We start from the raw sequence: 18,138 nt of genomic DNA, 5'->3' as shown, positions 1-18,138 counted from the left end.
TAAAGTTATCTTTCCTATCCTACTGATTTTGTGACACCTTTATCATTCACTAAATTCTCATAAATTTCAGAAAAGACTGTTTTAACCAAGATGATGGCTATTATCAGCCTTTGCTCTGTATAAGTAAAGCCAACATACTCACTCCTTCGGCAGCACTCTATTTTTCCTGAGAAATACCATAATCAAAATCGAGACCTGTTCTCTTTATATATTTTGTGCCTGGTGTTTTACTTTATCTAGATTTCAAATCTGATAGGAAAATAAGACATTAATAGCAATATTTTGATATTTTAGTTTTAGTAGTCATGTTTTTGAGTGATTGTTTATGATCTTCATTCTTTCCCCAAATCTCTATTTTGAAAAAACTTAAACTCTTACACAGAAGGCAAAAGAATAGCAAAATGAATACCTTCAAACCAACCCTTAGCTCTGATTCTTAATTAACATTTTTCTCCCATATTTTCTTTCTTTCAAAATAAACTCATGGAAAGAAAATTGTGGACATTATGAAATTTCACCTTTCAATACTTCAGCAAGTATTTCCCAAAATACAAGGGTAGTCTCCTTGCTTTTTCCAGTGTTTTGCATTAGAAATTTTTTTTTAACAGCAACACAGGTAAGCCTACCACCCATATTCCAGCATTAGTAACTTACTGTAATTACTTTGCTTCATTTCTGTCTATCCATTTCATGCGTGCTTAGTCACTCAGTCATGCCTGACACTTTGCGAACCCATGTACTGTAGCCCGTCAGGCTCCTCTGCCCATGGGATTCTCCAGGCAAGAATACTGGAGTGGGTTGCCAGTCCCTTCTCTAGGGGATCTTTCTAACCCAGGGATCAAACCCAGGGTCTCCTGCACTGCAGGTGGATTCTTTACCATCTGAGCTACCTGGGAAGGCTTTTTTTTTTTTTTTTTTGGTGCACAAAAGTAAATTGCAGACATTAGAATATCTCCTAAATACCTCAGCAAGCTGATGAAATCTACAAATACATACAGTTTCTGAGTTCTGACAAGTAAATATAATCATGTAACTTATTCTTATGAACACATAGAACACTACCCTATGAGCCATTTTTGTGCAGAAATATGACTGCTTTATTTTAAAAAAAAGTTCACGAGGGAAAAAAAAAAACACTTGCTGGCAACACTGCTTATTATTTTCTCTAAAGTTGCCTGTTAGTAACTTTACCAAAAGGTACCAGCTCTCTTAGTATGCTGGAAGAGGCAACAGAATTATATGTGAAACTGAGATGGTCACCTAAGAAATTCATGTTAGAATGGGGTTCAAACTACAAACATATCTGCCTCCTAATTTGGGGAATATGTTTTATTGGAATATAGATCCTCATTCATTTATGTACTCATTCATTTTGTACTATGATGGATGGTACAGTGAATTAATTATGACAGACCAAACGCTCTGCAAAGCCTGAAATACTTAGCTTTGGCTCTTTATAGAAAAAGTCTGCCCACCTCTGCTCCAGAAGATAACTTGGTATCTTTGTTTCACATAATTAATGAAATGAATAAACACATACCAATAGAACATAAAATCAAAAAGTTAAGATCAAAGCCTAAAGTTGCCAACACTGCCTTCTAAGAGTCAGAAGTTCTGTATTATTAATCACTGTGGGTATGTATGTGGGGTGGGGTGTTGTGAAGAAAAGGATATAAATAAAAGTGTTTTATAAATAAAAATATAATATAAACCAAAAAGTTTTCTTAATAAGAGACAGAACACAGTTTTATTCAATAATGTAATGAATACTTAAAAAAGAGAACCCAACTTCCTATGTTAGTCAGACAAGAGATTAGAAGGAAGAAAAGCAGCGTGGGGTGAGAGATGAGGATACTAGGTGCAACACACTCTGCCATGGGTGGGATGGAAGCAGGAAAACACAAAAAAGAAAGAAGGCTACAGGGAAAATAGGATCCAACACAGTGCCTGGCACAAAATAGATGATTAATATGTGAAAATTATAAATAATGACAATATAATAATAAATAATGACAATGGGACTAAATTCAAAGTCCTTTGTCACTTATTCTGTAGTGTTTAACTGGGTTGCAGGCTTTAAAATCAGTTATCACATGGCCCTTTGAAATTCTATCTAGCTGAGTAGTCTTCATGGTTTACTTGAAATCTTGGACTTCCTAAGAATGTGAGGCAGACACAGAGGGAGCCCTCCCCAGGGCTGGATAAAATCCAAAGGAGGACAGTCTGGTCTGTGTTTAAAGGTTATAAATATTTCGTTTCTTTATCTGAAATATCTCATTCCTGCAGAAGGTCACAGCAGACGGTAATCCTACATAAAATGATCAGCTAAAATAAATCAGAGCATTGTAGAACACATACTATTAATACTTCAGGTCACTGCTCTTTTCTTCTGGGAATAATAAACATTTCCTAAATTGTACAGAAACCATTTTTACCACGGGTTAAGGGTTCTAGCATGCTAGGAAGAGACTGCTCAGTAACCCGGAGAGCAAGCTAAGGAGGAAAAGGAGATCTTTAAGGACAGAGGCTTGTGTTTAAGAAGTACATAAATATAGCAGTAATTCTTAAACTTTAGAATCACCTGCAGGGCCTGTTAAAGCGAAGATTATTGGTTCCCAGCCCAAGTTTCTGATTCAGTGGGTCTGGGGTGAGGCTAACATTGCCAGGAAAAATAGAAGATGCTCAGTTAAATCTGGATTGTAGATAAACAACAAATAATTTTTTGGTCTAAGTATGTCTCAGATAATGCAAATATTTTTATTTCATTTTGTGTTAGATGCAAATATCTGGTTTTTATTCTGTGTGCTAATCTAAATCTGTGTTAGAATTTGCATTTCTAACAAGTTTCTGAGTGATACTGATGCTGCTAGTCTGGGGACCTTACTTTGAGAACCACTGATAGACAGGATATTATGTCATCATCAAAAAGGAAAAATTAGGGCCAGGGATGAGTGGATTAGGGAAGGATTCCTGGAGAAAAGGGCACAAGATAGTCATTAAGGATGCCAAGAAGCTAGCCAGGAGGAGGATACTTCAGCCGTGAGGAAAATAAGGGTAATGTGAAAAGTTGACATTTAAAGGAAACCACAACCAGCCTGATGCTGCTGGTGCACAAAGCTTAATGCAGACAGTGGGAGGTAAGACTAAAAGGGCAGGCACGGTCCAGAGAGCACAAGGACCTTATATATACCATGTTAAGCACCTGGAGTTTACACTGAAAGACCATCACTGATGGGGGTTATGGAAGGGTTTTAAACAGAGCAGAGACCCCATCAGATATGTCTTTCTAGAAAGATCACTTAATTGGAGAATCAGATTATTTGTGTGATTATTTGTTAAGGAGTAACTGAAATGCAGTTAAGATATTTACAGACGTCATTTTAATCTAATTCTGCACAGACAAAAAGAAGGGAAGGAAATAGAACAATACTTAATTCATGTCTTCTTTTAAACCAATCCCAATTCTCTAAGACTAAAGTTTAACTAAGAAGATAATTATGAAAAATTTTTTAAAAGATACCGGTAACTGAGCTCTCACTGAAGCCAAAAGGACACCTAAATTTGAAAGATACCAAGTAAAAATGGTTATAAAACTGTAGTTGTTGAAAGTATCTTTTTAAAGTCTTAATCTGATTTGTATATGTTTTAAAATAAGATTTAAAAATAATTGTTGATATAACAGTGCTCATGTTAATTTTAAAAAAGGACTTTTAAAAACAAAATACAAACAAAAAAGTAACCTGCTATCTTATGCCAGTTTTCTATTTCTGTTCTTAAACATGGTTAGGGGCTTTTCAACCTGTCAGAAACAAAATACAACACAATGAAGATGTCCAGACTTAAGGCAGAGACAAGACTGTACTAGGGGTTAGAAATTCCGGAGGCCAATTCTATTTTACCACTGAGTAAAATTCTCCATCAAATTCTCTCAAATGTAAAATGAATCTGCACAGAAGCATCCCCTTTTATTACCAATGTCTAACACGAGCAAAGAACACCTTCACCTATTTTCAGACAATATTTAAGTACACAAATGTGTATTTAAAAGCTATTAAAATATTCTTGGCTTAATCAAAGTCGCTTGGCTAAGATGCCAAAGGTCCTGAAAGACCATCTGGCAAAAGGAGTATTCCTTTAAGTGTTCTTTTGGAATGTGCACTATAGCACCAAACCTATACTAAAAAGATACCTAACGTGCTGCCCTGGAATGACACCTGTTTTCATTGTACATTCATAATACAAAACCCAGGATCAATCAGTTTTGCAATTTTAGGGAAAAATTAACTGGTCCATACTTCGTTTTTCTTTATGCAAAATGGAGCTAATCAATAATTAACAAAAGTTAAAATATAACATACATTGGCCATAAAGTCTGCAGCACTTAGACACCTCTGGATGAAAGTTAAGAGCCAAGGTTTATTAGCCAACAAGGGTAGGTTGGCTAAGGAGTGTGGGCCAGAAGCACTCGACAAATAACTACTGCAAAGCTGCCTCGTTCTACCATTCCAGGGCTATATATTAACTTGTTTCCTCTAAGTGGGCAGGTGAGGTCTTTTGTGGCGATCAAAGCAGGCTGCTCACACCCACTCTTTGAAAAGCTTGACTCCCTCCAAGCACTGTGGAGCAATCAGGACCCACTGAAGCCGTACCTGTAATCGCAGAGCTTGGGCTGGTTGCCGCACTGTTGCTTGCAAACTACACAGTAACTGCACAGGGGGACGTTTCCCCGGATCCAGTGGTGGGGCATGGCGTCCAAGGCCTTGCTGTCACTCTTGAGCATGATCTCCTTGCAGGGGAAGCGCTTGTCGGCCTTCTTGAGGCAGCCCTCGTCCACGCGCAGCCCACAGCAGTCGCAGAAGGCGCCCTGCAGGATGTGCTGCGCGCACACACAGCAGTAGGTGGGCTGGCTGAACAGGTCCGTGTCGCGCCAGCCGTGCTTGCTCTTGCGGAAGATGTCCCTGCGGTGCAGCTGCCGGCGCGACCGCTGGACGCTGCACCACAAGGTGATGAGCACGGGCAGCAGCACCGAGCACAGAGTCCACAGGACCAGGTGCCCGTCCGCAAACGGGCTGGCGGGGGGCGCCGGCCGCTCCTGGCCTTCCATCTCCTCCAAGGACGGCGTCTGACTGGGAGAGATGCGGGCGGGTCCCCCACGGGCTCGCTGTCCCCCTGCCGCCCCCCTCCCTGTCTGTCCAAGTGGCCCCGCTCGCCCCGCCTTGCCCACGGCCGGACCCCGGAGCCTCAGGGTCGCCGACCCGCCTCGCCGAGGGGGCGGCGCCCGGGGCCGTCACGCTCCCCTCCCCCGCCCAGTCCTCGCCAGGCCGCGGGGAGGGGAGCGACCCACTGTGGAGGCCGCTCCCCACGAAGGCGGCGCGGCGCCCCGGCCGCGCCCGCAGCCGTTAACCCAGGCCCGCCTCACGCGCTCAGGGCCCCACGAGCCCGCCCACCGCGCGGCCTCAGCGACTAGGGTCCCCTCCCCGCCCGCGCGCCCGGCCTACCTCGTGTGGGGCTGGGGGTTCGGCTCCGGGGCCCAGGCCTCGGGCCTTGCTGTCGCCCTCGCGTAGCCGCGAGGCCCGCCGGACGTGCGGACTCCGCGGGAGAGGCCGGCGCCGCCGCGGCCGCGGGTTGTGGGGCGGGGCCTCAGCCGGAGCCCCTGGGCTACAAGGAGGTGTGAGGTGCGCCCGCGAAGCCGCGGGGCCTGACGGGGCGGTGCCTGACGGGGCGGGGCTAGATCGGGGGCGGGCCTCGGCTGGAGCGCCGGGGCTGAGGGGAGGTGTGAGGTGCGACCGCAAGGCCGCGGGGCCTGACGGGGCGGTGCCTCGACAAGGGGAGGGGTTAGATCGGGGGCGGGGCCTCGGCGGGAGCGCCCGGCCTGCGAGGAGGTGTGAGGCGAGGCCGCGGGGCCTGAAGGGGCGGGGCCTCACGGACAGGGAGGGGCCTGGCGGGAAGGGCGGGGCTAGATCGAGGGCGGGTCTGTGGGCGGGGCTTAGGGAGGACAGTGGGCGGAGGAACAGTAGAGGGGGCCTTCGAGGTCTTTGAGCCTGTGATCACAGAGAGTGCTGGCATGAATGTTTTGTTTACACAGTATACGTTTTTCTATGACCTGTAGCCTCACCCCTCCTCACTATCAGAAGAAGCTGGAACCTGGCACAGTTCTGAACACGGAAAGGGAGAAAAGTGACAGTTTTGAGTGTGTTATGTACTGATCGAAGGGGACAATCCAAGTCAAAAATTGACAGCTGTTGCCTGCGCTCTTACTAGTTACTTATTAGACACACACTGGCTGCGGGCTCACTCTGTGCCAAGCACTGTGCGAGGAGCTCCAGCTCTCTTGGAGTGCTGGGACTGTTGAAGCCTGCCTAACAAGGAGAATTTGGTAGCCTTGTTTAATGACTTACAGCACCGTAGCTTCCATCTTTGCACTTAGCAGGGGCCATGCTAAACTTACCATGCTCATTTTACAGATGAGGAAGGCCAAGGTACAGAGAGGTTGAGAAATATGTTTGATGTCATAAACTCAGTGTTGGGACTGAGATCACCTTAACTTCGTCGTTGAAATTCAGTTCAGTTCAGTCACTTAGTCCTGTCCAACTCTTTGCGACCCCATGAACTGCAGCAAGCCAGGCCTCCCTGTCCATCACCAACTTCCGGAGCTTGCTCAAACTCATGTCCATTGAGTTGGTGATGCCATCCAACCATCTCATCCTCTGTCATCCCCTTCTCCTCCTGCCTTCAGTCTTTCCCAGCATCAGGGTCTTTTCCAATGAGTCAGCTCTTCGCATCAGGTGGCCAAAGTTTTGGAGTTTCAGCTTCAGCATCAGTCCTTCTAATGAACACCCAGGACTGATCTCCTTTAGGATGGACTGGTTGGATCTCCTTGCAGTCCAAGGGACTCTCAAGAGTCTTCTCCAAAACCACAGTTCAAAAGCATCAATTCTTCAGTGCTCAGCTTTCTTTATAGTCCAACTCTCACATGCATACATGACCAATGGAAAAACCATAGCCTTGATTAGATGGACCTTTGTTGGCAAAGTAATGTCTCTGCTTTTTAATATGCTATCTAGGTTGGTTCTAACTTTCCTTCCAAGGAGTAAGTGTCTTAATTTCATGGCTGCAGTCACCATCTGCAGTGATTTTGGAGCCCCCCAAAATAAAGTCAGCCACTGTTTCCACTGTTTCCCCATCTACTTGCCATGAAGTGATGGGACCAGATGCCATGATCTTAGTTTTCTGAATGTTGAGTTTTAAGCCAACTTTTTCACTCTCCTCTTTCACTTTCATCAAGAGGCTCTTCAGTTCGTCTTCACTTTCTGCCGTAAGGGAGGTGTCATCTGCATATCTGAGGTTATTGATATTTCTCCTGGCAATCTTGATTCCAGCTTGTGCTTCATCCAGCCCAGCCTTTCTCATGATGTACTCTGCATATAAGTTAAATAAGCAGGGTGACAATATACAGCCTTGATGTATTCCTTTTCCTATTTGGAACCAGTCTGTTGTTCCAGGTCCAGTTCTAACTGTTGCTTCCTGACCTGCATACAGGTTTCTCAAGAGGCAGGTCAGGTGGTCTGGTATTGAAGTTAGCTTCAATCTATATGATCAAAGGGGCTTCCCTGGTGGCTCAGTGGCTTCTCGTTGTGGAGCACAAGCTCTGGGGCACGCGGGCTTCAGTGCTCGTGGCACACGGACTCGGTTGCCCTGTGGCATGCGGGATCTTCCTGGATCAAAGAACGAATTGGTGTCCCTTGGATTGCGCGGTGAATTATTAACCAGTGGACCACGAGGGAAACCCAAGGTGTGACCTTTGACCACCTCCATTGTCATCATCTAAAAATGTGGGTTCCCAGGTCTTCATCAGATCCCTGGATCAGAATTGTACTGAAGTTAGGAGTCTACCTTCTTAACAAGCTCCCCAGATAATTCTTTTATTTATTTATTTAAACTTTTGTTCAGTTTAAATTGTGAAATGTATATAACACACATACAAAAGATTTTTATAAAACATATGCACAGTCAAAAAAATAATAAGCACATGTATACCCACCATGTAGGTTACTGTATTGAACATTAAGAGCCTTTCCTGTGCCCACCTGATGGCTATGCCTCCTCCCCCATCAGGAAACTGTCATCCCATTTTTTGTGTTCTCCATTCCTTGCTTTTCTTTATAGTTTTACCCTTGCTGAAGGTGTCTCTACGCAATATACTTTTGTTTAGAAAAACAAGCCCAAGCCTGGCGCTGTCAGGAAGTAGCAGCGAGGCCAGTAATACATGAGGGCTCCCAGGATGACAAGATATACTGAGCAGGGGCCGGGACAGAATCTGGGCTCAGTTTCCACCCTGAGAAGATCCCACCTGGAGAAACCAGTGCCGGTGGGCTTGGGAAGATTGTTCAGCACCGTGGGGGTCAGCTGGGCTGGGCTGTAGTTTGAATATCTGGAAAAATATGGCTGCGGAAGGGGATGCTCTCTAGGTTTGCTTCTCAGCTCGGTAAGACTTCCTTCGAGGTCTTAGAAGAAGGTCCAGATAGAATGCTGCTCAGGGAGGAATGAGTATCTTTAGCTGATCCAGGCCACATACATTAAGATAAACAAGGTACAGATAGTCTGTCTCAGGCTCACCCAGCTGCCTATCCTCAGCGTGTCTCCGTATCATGATGCCGACCTGCACCGCCTGTCCCCCGTGTCAGAACACAGAGGTCGCCTTGGGATCCTCTTCACCGCCATTCCTGTTTGCATCTTCTGTTTCCTGGGTCCTGTGACTTCCCCTTTCTTGGTGATTCTCTAGGTTTTGTGGAGCACATCCTTCAGTAGCTTTGAGAGCAAAGGTACATGGGAAGCATATTTTTGAGTCCTTGCATGTTTACAAGTGTCTTTATTCCTCCTTCTATACCTGATTGTTTATCTGCATGTACAGTTCCAAGTTGGAGAAATTTTCCTTCACACCACTGAAGACAGTGCTCCATTTCTGCTTTCTCTCACTGTTGCTGTAGAGATGTCAGTGTTGCTGATGGGCTTTCCTGGCGTCTCAGGAGGTAAAGAATCCGCCTGCCATGGCAGAATACACCGGTTCAATCCCTGGGTCGGGAAGATCCCCTGGAGAAAGGAATGGCTACCCACTCCAGTATTCTTGCCTGGAGAATTCCATGGACAGAGGAGCCTGGCGGGCTACAGTCCATGGAGTCGCAAAGAACCAGACACGACTGCACAACTAAACCACACCATTAAGAGATGTGTGATGTTCTTCCTGATCCCTAGAATGTGACTTGTTTTTGCTTTCCTGAAGCTTGTAGAATCCTCTCTCTTTCTTCAGTGTTCTGAAATTTCTCAAAGATGTGCCTTGGCGTGCATCTGTTTTCATCTGTTTTGTGATTTGCCCAGCCCTTTCAGTCTAGAAGTGTGTGTCCCTCAGTGCTGGAACTACTTTGTTGATTTCCTCCTCTTTGCTGTCTGTGTTCTTTTTGAAACTTCTGTAATCTGGATGTTGGGCCTCCTAGACTGTTCTCTGTCTCTCTCTTTTTTTGTAAATAGACTTTATTTTTTAGATTGGTTTTAGATTCACAGCAAAATGGAGCAGAAAGTGCAGAAGATTCCCTTATATCCCCTGTTGCCCCACATGCACACCCTCCCTCATCATCAACATTCCCCAGCAGAGTGGTGCTTTTATTAGAATCGATAAACCTACTTGAACATCGCATCATCACTCAAAGTCCACCGTTTGCAGTAGAGTTCACCATTGGTGCTGTGTATACTCTGGGTTTGGACAAATGTATGATGACATGTATTATAGTGCCAACGCAGGACAGTTTCACTGCCCTACAAATCCTCTGGGTTCTGCCTGTTCCTTTCTCCCTGGTTCCTCACCCCTGGTAACCACTGATCCTTTTCCTGTTTCCATAGTTTTGCCTTTTCCAGAATGTAGTATAGTTGGAATCCTAGGATATGTAGCCTTTTCAGGTTGGCTTCTTTCATGTGGTAATGTGCATTTAAGTTTCCTCTGTGTCTTTTCATGGTTTGATAGCTTATTCCTTTTTAGTGCTAAGCAATAGCACTTTAAATTTAGGGCTAAGTAATTGTTTGGATGTGATCCTATAGTTTATTTACCCTGTAACCTACTGAAGGGCATCTCGGTAGCTTCTAGGCTTTGACAGTTATGAGTGAAGCTCCTAGAGATATCTGAATGCAGGTTTTTGTGTGGGCATAAATTCACAACTCCTTTGGATAAAAGTCCTCTCTTTAATATTCTAAAAGACTTCCATAGCTTTATACTTGAATCTTTTTATTGAGTTTTTAATTTCTAAGAACTTTTTTGTTGATTTTTTCAATGAATGTTCCTTTCCTACAGCATCCTATTCACACCTCCTGGGAGCAAAATTTTTCTCTCATCTCTCCAAGGATACTGTGTATGAGTGCTTCCTTCTCTTTTTGCATTGTCTGTGATTACCCCAAGTTGCTTTCTCCTGTAGCTTCTTTTGTCTTCATCTTCCACATTAGAGTCTTTCTCAGACGTCTGATGACCCTCCTGGTGAGTCTTTGGCATCTTAAGATTTGAGAACCATGGCTAGAGTGTCTCTTTATCCCTCAAGCTTGTCATCCCAACTGAAATCCCACAGAGAAAAACAGCACATATTTCAGTAATTTTTTTCTCCAGGAGGATTGGGGCTTTTCTGTTCTAGTTACAGGCCTTGCCCTTTTCCTGAATGAAATATGACAGTGTCCTTAGAGGTGGTTTCACGAGTTAGTCAGTCCACACTCCATTCCTCGTGTGTTTATTTGTATTGTCTTACATTCCTATGCCTTTGCCAGGGCTGCGGTCGTTCCTGTTTAGTTAGGCTGGAGAGGAGCTGGCACCGGCAGCCAGGGACCTGGTGAGACCTTGGCCGTCCTTACCTGCTGGGCAGATGTAAGTTGAAGTCGATGTCCTGGCCCAGAGCAGATATTACAGCCCGCTTGGACAGGGCCCGTCCAAGGCCACTGTATTGCTGCTTCACAGAGGAAGGCACGCGTTTCTGCAGCAGTACTGAGGTTGTGAGAAGAGAAACCTAGGACGTGGGCTGCAGAGACAGCAGGGGAGAGGTGAGAGATGGGGAAAGCACCTCACACTTAAAAGGCACCAGATCTTTTCTAAGGAAAGATGTACTTTTATTTCAACAATATATAAAATGAGCTTAATACGTATTTGGTTAATCTCAGTATCATTTGGTCCTTAAATTTCTTTACAGCCTTTCTGCCATGTGTCTGAGAATGAGGAAGTTATACAAACATAAATAAGTGACTTCACAGAGGAGAGGAATAACAGTAACAACAGTATAACAGTAGTTTCCAGGTATTAGTTTCATCTGTCAAGTACTTTACACATTCTTTCTCTTTAAAGTCTCAAAACATGTTAGGAGGTAAGTTTTATTATAATTATTATTCCTGTTTTAAGATAATGAGCAGACAGTGACTTGGATAGTAAGGAATGTGCCCAGGGTTACACAGCTTCAGTGTAACACAGGCAGTGTTTTGGAGCCAGGGTTCAAGCTCAGGTCTATGGATGACTCCACAGCTCACAGTCTGGACCATTGTAGCTCTCGGCCCACACAGTAGGTATTCATTCATTTTTTGAATGAAGCCCTGGCAACCCCCAATTATTAACTTGAACCCCAAAGCAACCAGATTTGCTCATGCTGACCATCCCATTACATCCCTGACCAATTTTATTTTCTTGGGCTCTAAAATCTCTACAGACAGTGACTGCAGCCACAAGATTAAAAGATATTGCTTCTTAGAAGGATAGCTATGACAAACCTAGACAGCGTGTTAAAAATCAGAGACTTTCAGAGACATCACTTTTCTGACAAAGGTGCATACAGTCAAACCTATGATTTTTCCAGTAGTCATGTATGGAGCTGAGAGTTGGACTGTAAAGAAGGCTGAGCACCAAAGAATTGATGCTTTCGGGTTGTGGTGCTGGAGAACATTCGTGAGGGTCCCTTGGACAGCAAGATCAAACCAGTCAATCCAAAATGAAATCAACCCTGCATATTCATTGGAAGGACTGATGCTGAAGCTGAAACTCCAGTACTTTGGCCACCTGATGTGAAGAGCCGACTCACTGGAAAAGACCCTGATGCTGGGAAAGATTGAAGGCAGGAGCAGAGGGCAGCAGAGGATAAGATAGGTTAGGGAGCATCACTCAGGCAATGCACATGAATTTGAGCAAACTTCAGAAGGCAGTGAAGGACAGAGGAGCCTGGTGTGCTACAGTCCATGGGGTTGAAAAGGGTCGGACACGACTTAGCGACCGAACAACAACAGCATCAGTTATCTGTTGTCAGAGTAATGCTACGTAACAAATTGCTCCCAGCTCGCTTATGCCAACTTCCTGACTCAGGCATCAAACCCGCACCTCTTATGTCTCCTGCTTTGGTAGGTGAGTTCTTTACTACTAGCGCCACCTGGGAAGCCCACTCCCTAATTCCGTGACTTGAAGTAACAATCATTCCCTGGTGGCTCAGACCGGAAAGAATCCGCCTGCAATGAGGAGATCTGGGTTCGATCCCTGGGTTGGGACGATCCCCTGGAGGAGGACATGGCAACCCACTCGAGTATTCTTGCCCAGAGAATGCCATGGACGGAGGAGCCTGGCGGGCTGCAGTCCATGGGTCACAAAGAGTCGGACACAGCTGAGTAACTCAGCACAGCACAGTCTCAGAGCCTGCAGATTGCTGGGAGGCTCTGCTCCAGGCGGTGGTAGCTGGACGGCTGCTGAGCGAGGCTGGGCTGGGCTGGGCGGCTCTGCTGTCGGCTGCACATCGGGGCAGACACTTTCCATGTGAGTTAATTCTGACACCAAGCTTGAAGGGTGGCAGCTGTCTGGGGAAAGCTCTTTTTGTAACAATGACTGCAAAATGCAAGAGGGCACACCGAACTACACAAACACATTTCCTGCCTCTGTCTGCGCCATGTCTGCTACCCTCCCACTGTCCAGAGCCCGTCACTTGGCTGGGCCTGAAACGGGACAGGACTGCAGAGTCATATGGTAAACAGCACAGATGTGCAGTGGCGATGGTGAAGAACTGATGCTAATAATTCCGTCTACCTACATCTGCTCACGCACTGTGCCTGTAAATTAACATGTGGCTGGGTACACGTGCAGTTTATGGAGGTACTTTATTAATAGTGTACAAGAATTATATGTACATGGTGAAAATATAGAGTTTGTAGTCTAGTGGGAAAGAGAGAAAAAAGAGAAAAACAGAAAAGAAAGAAAAAGAAAACAACTACGTAAGGAAATGTTAGTATTTATTTAATTGGCTCTGGGCCTAAAGAACGTGGACACATTATAATTCTCTTGGGACTGGTTTAGCAGCTTTCTGTTAAAAAAAAGAAAATTTGTTCTTTTGTTTCTGAAGTTTCTTTAACTCACAGCATTTGAAATCACGGTCTTATCCTATTGAAAGAGTATTCGGTGTGATTATGTTGAGAGCTTGATGATGTTGGCTTTATCATCGATCCTTAAACTTTGAAGAATTTCTTTTTAAAAGAGATGGGAGGGCTTTCCTGATGACTCAGTGGGGGAGTCGGCCTGCCAACGCAGGAGACATAGGTTAGCTCAATCCCTGGTCCAGGAAGATCCCACGTGCCACGGAGTAACTAGGCCTACGCGCCACAACTATTCAGCTTGTGCTCTGGAGCCCAGAAACCCCTACTACTGAAGCCCATGCACCTTAGAGCCTGTGCTCTGAAAAAAGAGAGGCCGTCACAATGAGAAGCCCTCGCATCACAACTAGAGAAAGCCCACAGAGCAACAAAAATAAGTAAATAAAAATTTATTAAAAAAAAAAAAAGAGAAAGGAAACTGATACAAATGAAAATGTCAGTTATGTCAGGGTGCTGTGAATATGGGTGGCAGTATTCTTTCTTTAGGGGTTCCCTGGTGGTTCAGATGGTAAGGAATCTGCCTGCAATGTGGGAGACCCAGGTTCAATCCCTGGGTTGAGAAGATCTCCTGGAGGAGGAGATGGCAACCCACTCCAGTATTCTTGCCTAGAGAATCCCATGGACAGAGGAGCCTGGCTGGTTACAGTCCATGCGGTTGCAAAGAGTCAGACACGACTGAGTGACTAACCGTTTCCTTTTCCTATTCTTCCTTTATATATTCTTCAGTCAGTTCAGTCGCTCAGTCGTGTCCGACTCTTTGCAACCCCATGGACTGCAGCACGCCAGGCTTCCCTGTCCATCACCAACTCCCGGAGTCCACCCAAACTCATGTCCATTGAGTCGGTGATGCCATCCAACCACCTCATCCTCTGTCACTCCCTTCTCCTCCGCCTTCAGTCATTCCCAGCACCAGGGCCTTTTCCAATGAGTCAGCACTTCACATCAGGTGGCCAAAGTATTGGAGTTTCAGCTTCAGCATCAGTCCTTCCAGTGAACACCCAGGACTGATCTCCTTTAGGATGGACTGGTTGGATCTCCTGCAGTCCCAGGGACTCTCAAGAGTCTTCTCCAACACCACAGTTCAAAAGCATCAATTCTTCGGCGCTCAGCCTTCTTTACGGTCCAACTCTCACATCCAGAGATGACCACTGGAGAAACCATTCTTAAATGTTGTCACGCCTTAGTATCTGCTGAGGGCCTTCAGATCAGTTAAAAAGGTAGGAAACAGTCCGAGGCTCTGCAGCGCCATCTCTCTCCACCTCCCACGGCTTCTCTGGTGTTGTTGGCAACTTAGGAACAATGAACCTTGAGTGTCATTTCCCCTGACCTTGGTTGTCCCAGGTTCTTCTCTCTACTCTGCCACCTTGTGGATTTTTGGGGAACTGCGCCTTCTGCCGTGAGCCCCGGTGACACCTAACTGATGCTCCCAGTCTCCCTGGAAATGGTCATAGGCAAATAGAAGGAGATTCTCCCCACCAGAATGACACTCACAAGATTATCTTGCTCTATCAGTTTTGCCATTGTTCCCTTTTGTGAGATGATATCCCCAGAGCCCCACCTGAAAGGCATTTGAATGACCTGCCAGTATCACACCAGGGGGCCTTATCACCTGAGGCCGTGAAGCAGTATCCCACGGTGGGATACAGCCTTTCTCCAGTAGCACTTCTGTCCACTCAAGGTTCCCTTTTCTTTCTATTTTTTTTAAAATTATAAAAGCAATACAAGCTTACGTAGAGTTTACAATCCAGTGGAGGAGACAGATTTTAAAAAGTAAGCAAAGACGACATTTACCCGTTTACAGGGAGTGCCTTGAGGTGGACAGTCATGGTGGTCGGGGCAGGGAACCTTCACTATGCAGGTTGGACAGGCTTGTTTGTGGAAGAGAAATTACAAACTGATACCTGAAGATTGAGAAAAATCCAAGAACAGGGAAGAAGAGCACGTGCAAAGGTCCTGGGTGGGAGAGAGCTTGTTAAGTTGAAAGTAACGAAGTGTGGCTAGATTGGCACGCGCTGGAGGGGTGTGCGTGGAGTGGGTTTGGAAAGGATCACAGTCCCTGATAACACAGCGTCCTGTAGTGCATCATAGGGATTCTCATTCTGTTCTGAGCACAGTGGGGAGATAAAGAAGGATTATTAAGCAGGGAAGTGACAAGGCCCGATTTATATTTTGTGTTTCTGTTTTAAGAAGACTATCATTATTGCTACATGCAGAATGGTTTGAAGCAAACAGGGAGGGAAGCTGGGAGACCTCTTGGGAGACTGGTACAGGCAGCTGGGTGAGAGGTAACAGTAGCTTAGATTCTGGTGGTGGCAAGAGAGATTGAAGAATCTAGGCCCATGCTGGTGGTGGCAAGAGAGATGGAAGAAAGCAGGCCCATGTGGCTACTGAGCACTTGAAATGTGCAGGTGTTAAAGATGTGGTACAAGAAAAAAAAAAGAATGTGAAATATCTCACTATTACTTTATCTTGATTACCTGTTGAAATAATAATATTTTGGATATTTCATGTTAAATAAGTATAATTAAAAATTATCTTTTTTTTACTATAAAAATGTGGCTACTAGAAAAATGTAGATTATGTATTAGTAGCTTGCACCTATGAGTCACATTATGATTTTATTGGACAGTGCTGATAAAGACAATAGTTGCCAAATTAAAAAGTACTTTTATAGTAAATTTACATTGGATACATAGAAATTTCTAGCTAGATATAAACTTTTTTTTTTGGCCCACAGAAGATGTTTATTTGGTATAACAATGCAGCTAATGTTTGTTCTAACCACAAAGAATAAAAAGAATAAAAGGCTTGACAATGCACATAAAAAACCAAGGTGTTTAGTGTGACAAAAATAGTGCTCCTAAAATTTCTCAATAATTACAGTTATTGAAAACTGTGTGAAAACAGAAGGATGGTAATAGTAACAGAGTACATAAAACCAAACATATAATATTGAGCAAATTAACATATGAGGCGACTTTGCTAACAATGCATGGTTTCTTCCCCCTTGTTTATACTGTGTTCAGACTACCTTTATACCAACAGAATGGGCAGAACACTTTGGTTTAATATCAGTTACACAACATTAGCATAAACTTGGACCACTACCGATAGGAGGCTGTTTTCTTTTGAGTGGGCAAAGTAACCACACAAACATCAGATCCCTTCTCTGAATTGAGAATTTTATCCCAGTCATTGCCATCTACCATCCACACATGTATTTCATAATATATTTAAAATTTTATGTAATATATATTTGGTGATTTTGGATTTAAAAAGACTAGCTTATTGAGATTTTATTATCTTTAAAAAAATACACTTCAGTGTGGAGTGAGGCTGCTTATAGTAGGACTGATAGAATATTGCCAGAGCAATATGGGGGCATAACGGGAAGAGTGCTGGGCTTTAGAGACAGAAGAATTTGGCTGGACTTCTGCATAACGTGTGAACTTGGACATTATTTCACCTCTCTGAACCTCACTTCCTTTTCTATAAAATGAAGATGAGCTATGCAGCTCATTCCATAGCCTACACCCTACGTGGTTGCTGCTGCTGCTGCTAAGTCGCTTCAGTTGTGTCTGACTCTGTGTGACCACATAGATGGCAGCCTACCAGGCTCCCCCGTCCCTGGGATTCTCTAGGCAAGAACACTGGAGTGGGTTGCCATTTCCTTCTCCAATGCATGAAAGTGAAAAGTGAAAGTGAAGTTACTCAGTTGTGTCCGACTCTTTGCGACCCCATGGACTGCAGCCTACCAGGCTCCTCCATCCATGGGATTTTCCAGACAAGAGTACTGGAGTGAGATGCCATTGCCTTCTCCGACCCTACGTGGTAGGTATTGTTATTTCTTTTGTTCAGGAGAAGAAACTGAAGTTCAGAAAGGGTAAGTGGGAGCTTCCCTGGTGGTCCAGTGGGTAAGAATCTGCCTGCCAATGCAGGGGACATGGAAGATCCCACATCCTGCAGAGCAATGAGACCCCCTCCTCTCCCTGCCGGACCCCCCCCCCCCCCCCCCCAACAAACACAACTACTGAGCCCGGCCCACGAATGGCAGCTACTGAAGCTCTCTCACCTAGAGAGCATGCTCTGCAGCAAGAGAAGCCACTACAGTCACTGCAATGAGAAGCCCACGCACTGCAACTAAAGAAAGCCCGAACGGAGAAAGGAAAACCCAGCACAGCTACAAATAACAAAACTTTCTTTTTAAAAAAAGAGAGAGGATAAGTGATTGATGGAAGGTTACGTTGCTAGAAAGACATAAACCCCAGGCGTGAACCCTGGTCTATCTGGCTCCAAGGTCAGCTGAAAAAAATTTTCCCCTCATCAGGCTCCTGGCTAATTTCCATGCCCACCTCTGAAATTATTGGGGAGGTCAAATTAGATTGGTGAATGGGCTTTGGGAAAATGTCATAAAATATGCAAATGGAAGAGATGATGCAACCTCAGTGAAACAATAGGAGCATAAACAGAAGCTACAGATAAACACAAGCTACTCCAAGAAGTCTATGTATCTGTTTAAATGAAATGGTTGTTGCATGCTGCTTTATCAAATTCAAGCTCTGAAAGTCATATGACAGAGGGATAATTTCCTTCCTCAGGATGAAAATTTATAGGAATTCAGAAGAAAATATTTTGGTGATCATAGTAAAAACTTCGAGTCAGATGAGTTTCGCATCATGCTGTGAGCGCTGTGAGTCAAAGCACAGTATTTGGGCCGGA

General features: G+C 44.7%; 1 protein-coding gene across 2 annotated transcripts in view; it reads right to left on the bottom strand.

The window, feature by feature from the left end:
• Positions 1-5,777, bottom strand: part of DGKE (diacylglycerol kinase epsilon) — a 28,393-nt gene extending 22,616 nt beyond the window's left edge. Inside the window, exons 1-2 of one of the 2 annotated variants that reach the window (XM_043902732.1) lie at positions 5,499-5,777; positions 4,650-5,126 (exon numbers count right to left, since the gene is read on the bottom strand). In XM_043902732.1, the coding sequence (XP_043758667.1) occupies positions 4,650-5,104 (455 nt within the window). In that variant the 5' untranslated portion in view covers positions 5,105-5,126; positions 5,499-5,777. The remainder of the gene's footprint in view (positions 1-4,649; positions 5,127-5,498) is intronic. The other variant, XM_043902731.1, reaches the window with a different exon arrangement.
• Between the last annotated feature and the right edge of the window lie 12,361 nt (positions 5,778-18,138).

This window comes from Cervus elaphus, chromosome 5 (assembly GCF_910594005.1).
Source record: "Cervus elaphus chromosome 5, mCerEla1.1, whole genome shotgun sequence".
Lineage (NCBI taxonomy): Eukaryota > Metazoa > Chordata > Mammalia > Artiodactyla > Cervidae > Cervus > Cervus elaphus.
The sequence above is the reverse complement of the archived record's forward strand: the minus strand, read 5'-3'. Positions and strand labels throughout refer to the sequence as shown.